The sequence below is a fragment of the Rattus norvegicus genome, chromosome 10 (assembly GCF_021556685.1).
Source record: "Rattus norvegicus strain SHRSP/BbbUtx chromosome 10, alternate assembly SHRSP_T2T, whole genome shotgun sequence".
Lineage (NCBI taxonomy): Eukaryota > Metazoa > Chordata > Mammalia > Rodentia > Muridae > Rattus > Rattus norvegicus.
This window is the reverse complement of record NC_141543.1, coordinates 18235483-18244037: the sequence shown is the minus strand read 5'-3', so window position 1 is coordinate 18244037 and position 8555 is coordinate 18235483. Positions and strand designations below refer to the sequence as shown.

Below are 8555 nucleotides of genomic sequence, written 5' to 3'. Positions count from 1 at the left end.
AGTTGACTAATAGGACAAAGATGATGTGTACATCTTTAGAAGAAGTACTTTGGGGTGATACCAATCTTCTTTCTCAGGATATCAATAACTTTAAGCAGAAATCAGTAGTGATAGACCAGATGAACTGGGAAACACCAACCATCAATTAGTAGCAGCAGGTCCATCCAGAAGGAACCACTAGTCTCCTGAATTAGCACAAGGGCACAGAAGCAGCAAGAAGCATCCAGGATGTCACAAGAAGCTCTTTGGCATTTTTATTTCTACAGAGTCATGACTGTGAAGATCTGTGAAGACCAGAAAACATTGCAATGTGAACAAATTCAAGAGTGTCATCAATGAGGACCAACAAAGCTTTGCAAGGCAAATCAATGCAACAGTGTAGTTTACTCTCTGTTGGGTTCTACTTACCCTCTTTCCAAACATCACATGTCCTCTCAAGTGTCTGCCTCAGCAAAACATCTTCTCATGAGAAAGCTTCTGGAAAAGTCTCATATGACATAACTGAATCTTAAAGGAAATCAGAAATTTCCTCTTCAAGGACTGGTTCATGCAATTAGTTTTTCAGACAGTCACCCACTGCTGAATGAAGATTCATTTATTAAAACTCTTAATGTAGGACTTTGTAGAAGGCTCAGTGTATAAATGCTCACCATGCCAATAGGAGGAGAGAATTCAGATCCCTCAACTTATGAGAAAGACAACCTGACATAGTGGCCACCTATAATCCTAACCCTGGAGAGTCAGGAACAGGGTATCCTTAGAACAAGTTGTCTAGTTAGACTAATCATGATTGGTGATTGTTGGTTTTAGCAGGAGACCTTGCCTAAAAATATAAGGTGGAGGGCAATTGAGGAAGATGCCTGGTGTGGTGGCTTGAATGAGAATGCTTCCCAAAAGCTTATATACTTGAATGTCTAATCCCTAGTTGGTGGACTGTTTGGGGAAGGATTAAATAATATGGCCTTTTTGTGGGAGGTGTGTTACTGGAGGTGGGCTTCAAGGTTTCAAAATTCTTCACCAGGCCCAGGCCCAGGCCCAGGCCCAGGCCCAGGCCCAGGCCCAGGCCCAGGCCCAGGCCCAGGCCCAGGCCCAGGCCCAGTGTCTGTCTCTGTCTACTTCTGACTCTGTCTCTGTGCGTCTGTGTCTGTGTCTGTGTGTCTCTGTCTCTGTCTCTGTCTCTCTCTCTCTGTCTCTCTCTCTGTCTCTCTCTCTGTCTCTCTCTCTCCCCCCCCCCGTGGCTTAAGATGCAAAGCTCTCAGCTACCAGTCTAGAGCTGAGCCTGTCTGTTTTCTAATATGATTCTCAATCCTCTAAAACTGAAGTAAGGCACTATTAAATGCTTGCTTTTGTAAGAGTTACTTTGGCCATGGTGTGTCTTCACAGCAATAGAACAGTAACTATGACACCTGACACCAACTTTGATCCTGTTTATGCATGTACACCACAAACATATACATATAGACACACCCACAGCTACACACATAAACACCTACTATAACATATGTACATACCCCCTGTACATATGCTTACAAACACACACATACATACACATACACCCAATACATACACATAGAAAACATCTTCCAAATATACACACATATATACACATATACACAAACAAATCCATTGACAAATACAGATACAAACATACATACATAGAAGACACAAACAGGAATCCTTCCTGCTGTAACCTAGGAAAAGTTTGTTTCTGTGATACAAAACTATGAATCTTGAGCAAAATATGACTGAAAATAGAAAGTCATCAAAAAATGACTCAAATTGAGAAATGGAAATGAGGAGGGGCTTTCTTTAAATAATTCCGTCTCCTTCTCTTCATCTGCCTGCCTCTCATCTGCCTATTTCTCCTTTCTTTCCCTTATTATGAAACTCAGGCAAGTCTCCAAATTATAACTCTTCTGCCTCAACTCTCCAGGAATTACAGCTGTGTGTCATCATGCCTGTTTGCTTGCTCCCTTCTTTATTCTCTGCTCTTTGGATAAGAATGGGGAAAGCAGAAACGGTTAGAGTTATTCACTGTGGTCCATAAACAAATGGAACCTCCCGATACTTTCACATGCTCTGGAGGTGTGTGCATGTGCATGTGCATGTGCGTGCGTGCGTGCGTGCGTGCGTGTGTGTGTGTGTGTGTGTGTGTGTGTGTGTGTGTTAGTATCATGTCTTCCTAGCCCTACCATACTGAAACATTGTGGGATAGGGGTTCCATTCTCAGAAAGCATTAACCCATGTGAGTTGGAAAAGTACCTCAAAAAGCATCTACTGTAAAGGCCAAGTTCCTCATAAACAGTGTCCCTTAGGAGCTGGCTTCCTTTTAATTCAAACTCTCATGCATTTGGTACACCTCAGTACATGTTCTCACTATTGCTGCCTCAAATGGAAAGTGATATGACCTCAGTGATCACTGCTAAAGATGACAGAATACAAAAAAGCAAAGATTACACCAAACATACAAAAATGCAAAAATTTCCCCTCCTCACCAGTAGACAAAGACTCAGATTATAAAAGTGATTGAGATTTGACGTGGTATATAATGCTATCTGGGATCTGTGTCTACCAAGGTGAAGTCATTTCTGAAGCTTGTACATTTTAAACAAACTATTGCATGCAAACTTCGATAATATTCTGTCATCATCATTTGGTCCAAAGGGACCAACAATGTAGTTGGGAGTTTCTCTCTTCTGGTCTCTAATGAGGCTCTGAGGGATTCTGATCCCATTGGTCAAAGTGACTTCTGTAAATGACTGTTCTGTGATTGTTCTGAACATCTTTCCTAGTCAGAAGGTCAAGAACCCAAATACCTGCTCCCCACTTGTTCAGGGCTTCCAGTGTTTCCAGTTATCACAGACCCTGCTATTAGTTCAAGCTGAACAGCATTGAGGAGGTTGAATAGCACCAACCTCCTTCCAGGTAAGGTTATAGCAGTGAGACATAAACATTTGGTTATCCAGAAGTGAATAACCAACGGCCCTGAAACTTCTTCCAGAGGCAGGGAGGCAAGTTAGAAGTCCTGAATCCACTATCACCTGAGATAAAGATAGAACTAAGGAATCATTCCCTTGAGGTTGTTCTGAGCTGTCTGAGGTAGAGGGAGAGCTGAAAGGTGTGAACTTATGTACAGCTATTCTTAGAGGCTGTGTGGCTGAGGGATACTCAGGAAGAAATACATCAGGGGTGAATGTTGGAATGAAGAAGTATAGACAGTGCGGGTATATCCTGTGTTAGTTACTCTCTGAATTGATTTACGAACATGAGCCTACCCTGTGCCTTATCATGTTGTGACCCTGCCTGGTGCCCTATCATATTGTGATAGCGCACATCAAAGTTTTGAATTTATTTTCTTCTATTCAGTTCACTGGTCTCAGGCTCATGAGCAGCACCAACCAGTCCAGTGTCTCTGAGTTCCTCCTCCTGGGGCTCTCCAGGCAGCCCCAGCAGCAGCAGCTCCTCTTCCTGCTCTTCCTCATCATGTACCTGGCCACTGTCCTGGGAAACCTGCTCATCATCCTGGCCATCAGCACAGACTCCTGCCTGCACACCGCCATGTACTTCTTCCTCAGCAACCTGTCCTTTGTGGATGTCTGCTTCTCCTCCACCACTGTCCCCAAGGTACTGGCCAACCATATACTTGGGAGTCAGATAATTTCCTTCTCTGGGTGTCTCACACAGCTGTATTTTCTCTTCATGTTTGCTGACATGGACAATTTCCTGCTGGCTGTGATGGCCTATGACAGATTTGTGGCCATATGCCACCCTTTACACTACACAACAAAGATGACCCATCAGCTCTGTGTCCTGATGGTGACTGGATCATGGATCACTGCCAGCCTGAATGCTCTGTTGCACACTCTGCTCATGGCTCGACTCTCCTTCTGTGGGGACAACATCATCCCCCACTTCTTCTGTGATGTGACTCTGCTCCTGAAACTTTCCTGCTCAGACACACATCTCAATGACCTGATGATTCTTACAGAGGGAGCTGTGATCACAGTCACCCCATTTGTCTGCATCCTGATCTCCTACATCCACATCACCTGTGCTGTCCTAAGAGTCTCATCCACTAGGGGAGGAAGGAAAGCCTTCTCCACCTGTGGCTCCCACCTGGCTGTGGTTTGCCTCTTCTATGGCACCATCATTGCTGTGTACATCCATCCATCCTCTGCTCATTTATCTGACAAGTACATGGCAGCCACTGTGCTATACACAGTGGTGACTCCCATGCTGAATCCTTTTATCTATAGCCTGAGGAACAGGGACCTGAAGGAGGCCCTAAGAAAACTGGTCCATGGAAGAACATTTTTTGTCCAGTGAGAAGATCTGAGGAGTCAGTTCAGGAGATCTATATTTCACTGTAGCAAATGAAGTTTTAGTCCTGAAAAATGTTAGGAAATTTTCATCACAAAAAGTATATAAGCTTAAACTTCTTAAATTTAGCCATTTTGTGACACATAAGTACTTCAAATTATATACATAAAACACACAAAATAACAAAACTTATTTTTCCAATAGCTTTTTGAAAGCTAAGTGACATTTTGTGTGTGTATTTGTGGAGTTTTTAATTTGGGAAATGCTTGTTTAGCTCCCCTTTTAAGTAGGATTGCATCCCGTGTATAGAAAGAAAAAGAAGAGTTGGACTGATCCTTCTTCCCTACCACATTACAGAGTCAAGCACAATGCAGCCACAGGACTATGTTAGGTTCAGTCACAAAACAATTTAGTCATTGTTAGTTAGGGATCTCTTATTTACTTGGCACATGGGTAGATTTACTGAATGATAGAATTGGCCTTATGTTGTTTGTTTTTGGGACTCTAGGGATGGAATGCAGCACATGATGTGAAAGCTCAAACACTGAACTACATTCTGGAGACATTCATATGTACTATAAAATTATTTTGTGTGTAGGTCAAGTCCTTTCTTTTTGTACATCTCTCTGTCTCTCCTGCTGCATGCTCATATGTTTGGTATATGTTTGTGAATGTGTGAATAGAGGAGAGAGGTCAACATTGCATGTCATGTCGCAGAAACCATACACCCTCTTTTTGAGACAGGGCCATTCAGGGATCTACAGGCTCATCAATCAGGCTAGACTACCTGGCCAGTGCCCCCCAGGATCTTCTGGTTCTCATCTGCTCATCCCTGGGATTACAAAAGTGCTCAACTGAGTCCTGCCTTTTACATTGGTACTGAGAATTAAATCAGTCTCTTATGCTTGGAAGTGAAGGTGCTTACAGCCTGTACCATCTCCTGTTTAAATGAGACTAATTTTGAGCTAAGAATGTTGCTACACACAGAGGCATGTGATTCTGTGTCTAGAGGCAAACCTGGTCTATATAGAGAGTCCCAGGCCAACTAAGGCTACAGAGTGTGACCTTGTTTCTAATATATACATTCAGAACTATTTTTAATCTCAATTTATGTTGTCTGTCTCTCTATGTGTCTGTGTGCATGCACATGTGTTTCTGCGCACGCATGTGTGTGTGTGTGTGTGTGTGTGTGTGTGTGTACATGCATGTCAGGTATTGTGAGGTGAAAGTCAGAGGACAACTTTCATGAGTGACTTATCTCCTTTCAACTGTGTGGGTCCCAGGAACCCAACTCACATATTCTATCTTTGTGGCAAGTGCCTTTATCTCCTGAGCCACCTCTTCTGCCCCTAAGTGATAGCCCTGTTTGGGAGATAAGTGTTACATGTGAATTTGCATATTGAGATTGCCTAAGGATCTATTACCTAAGGATCAATCTTGTTGAAAAACTGACTCTTTCCTGTACATCGTATTCCCATATGCTGACCCTACATGCTGAGAACCAGGAGAAGAGGCAGTCACTGGTGCCAGGTCCTGATGACTTTCAGTTCACCCATAGGTCAATGAATCGAAGAGGATAGAAATTGCTGCTTGTTTGCTAAATTGTTTCATTGCTTCTTTTTGAGAGAAGGTTTTTTTTGGGGGAACTCCTGGCTGTCTTGGAACTCACTCTGTAGAGCAGGCTGGCCTCAAAATCAGAAATCCACCTGACTCTGCCTCCTGAGTGCTGTGATTAAAGTCATGCTCCACCACTGCCTGGCAGAAGTTATTACTTTTTAAAGTCTTTGTGGCCAGTCTCCTCTATTATTTGTACTATGGGAAAAAACCAATAGAGTTCATGTTTTATGTTGTTTTGAGACAAGGTCTTGTGGATTCCAGACTGCCACAGAAGTCATCATTGTGGTGTGTGTGTGTGTGTGTGTGTGTGTGTGTGTGTGTGTGTGTGTATCAGAATATATACTTATGTACTTTTGGTAACTGGTTCTATTTCCCTGGAGAGCATTTGAACCCAGCCTCAGAAGAGCATCCTTTTGGGAACCAGATTTGGATAATGGAGGCAAATGGTGGGTGCTGCAGTTTGCCATTCTGAGATGACTGTCAGGACCATCAGCTGCTGCCTCTGGCCCAGTGCTTACACTTACTCTTCCTATTCTTTACTTCATGGACAGCTGCTCCACTCTATTTTTCTTCAAACTACTTCTGTTGATGTTTCCTTTTTAAATTTTAGTAATTTATTCTTTTTTATACATTTAAAATATTATCCCCTTTCCTGGCTTCCCATCCATTAACTCCCTAGCACATCCTATCTCCCCCTTCTTCTATGATGGTTTTCCTCCACCCACCCATCCCCCCTTTCTGCCTCCCAACACTGATATTCCCCTACACTAGGGCATCAAGCCTTGGCAGGACTAAGGGCTTCTTCTCCTATTGGTGCCCAACAAGGCCATCCTCTGCTACTTATGCAACTGGAGCCAGGGGTCACTTCATGTGTACTCTTTGGGTAGTGGTTTAATCCCTGGAAGCTCTGGTTGGTTGGTATTGTTGTTCTTATGGGGTTGCAAACCCTTTCAACTCTTTCAAACCTTTCTCTGACTCTTCCAACAGGGTCCCATTCTCAGTTCAATGGGTGGCTTCTAGGATTCCCCTCTATATTTGTCATGCTCTGGCAAAGCCTCTCAGGAGACAGCTATATCAGGATCCTTTCAGCATGCACATTTTGGCATCCCCAATAGTGACTGAGTTTGGTGTCTGTATGTGTATGGGCTAGATCTCAAGGTGGGGCAAACTCTGAATGGCCATTCCTTTAGTCTCTACTCCAAACTTTGTCTCCATATATCCTCCTATGAATATTTTTGTTCCCATTTTTAAGAAGAACTGAAAGATCTGTACTTTTGTCACCCTTCTTCTTGAGCTTCATGTGGTTTGTGGATTGTATCTTGTGTAATCTCAGCTTTTGGGCTAATATCCACCTATCAGTACGTGGTACCATGTGTGGTTTTTTTTTGTGATTGGGTTACCTCACTCAGGATGACATTTTCTAGTTCCATCCATTTACCTATGGATTTCATGAAGTCATTGTTTTTAATAGTTGTGTAGTACTCCATTGTGAAGATATACCACATTTTCTGTATCCATTCCCCTGTTGAAAGATATCTGGGTTCTTTACAGCTTCTGGCTATTATAAATAAGGCTACTATGAACGTAGTGGAACATGTGTCCTTGTTATATATTTAAGCATCTTTTGGGTACATGCCCAGGATGGGTAGAGATAGGTCCTCTGGTACTACTATGTCTAATTTTCTGAGGAACCTCCAGACTGATTTCCAGAGTAGTTTTACCAGCTTGCAATCCCACCAACAATGGAGGAGTGTTCCTCTTCCTCCACATCCTTGACAGCATTTGTTGTTACCTGAGTTTTTGATCTTAGCCATTCTGACTGGTATATATACATGGTGGAATCTCAGTGTTGTTTTGATTTTCATATCCCTGATGACTAAGGATGTTGAGCACTTCTTTAGGTAATTCCCAGTCATTCGATAATCCTCAGCTGAGAAGTCTTTGTTTATCTCTGTACCCCATTTTTTAAATAGGGATTTTTGGTTCTCTGGAGTCTAAATTATTAAGTTCCTTGTATATTTTGGATATTAGCCCTCAATCAGATGTAGAATTGGTAAAGGTCTTTTCACAATCAATTGGATCTACTTTGTCCTAACAACAGTGTCCTTTGCCTAACAGAATCTTTGCAATTTTATGGGGTCCCATTTGTCGATTCTTGATCTTGGAGCATAAGCCATTGGTGTTCTGTTCAAGAAAATTCCCCTGTGTTTGAGGCTTTCCCCCACATTCTCTTCTGTTAGTTTCAGTGTATCTGGTTTTCTGTGGAGGTCCTTGATCCACTTGGACTTGAACTTTTTATAGGGTGATAAGAATGGATCAATTTGCACTCTTCTACATGCTGACCTCCAGTTGAACCAGCACCACTTGCTAAAAATGTTATCTTTTCCCCCCTGGATGGTTTTAGCTCCTTTGTCAAAGATCAAATGACCATAGGTGTGTGGGTTCATTTCTGAGTCTTCAATTCTATTCCAGTGTTCTACCTCCCTGTCTCTGCACCAGTACCATACAGTTTTTTTTAAAATCACTATTGCTTTCTAATACAGCTTGAGGTCAGGGTTGGTGATTCCCCCAAAAGTTCTTTTATTGCTGAGTATAGTTTTCTCTATCCTGTGTTTTTT

The 8555-nt window shown here is 42.5% G+C and overlaps 1 protein-coding gene across 1 annotated transcript; it reads left to right on the top strand.

Annotated features, from left to right (window-relative positions):
- The first annotated feature begins 3384 nt into the window (after positions 1 to 3384).
- Positions 3385 to 4326, top strand: Or1f26 (olfactory receptor family 1 subfamily F member 26). The gene has a single exon (NM_214829.1). It carries the CDS (start codon positions 3385 to 3387, stop codon positions 4324 to 4326), a length of 942 nt encoding a protein of 313 aa, NP_999994.1.
- Positions 4327 to 8555: the final 4229 nt, after the last annotated feature.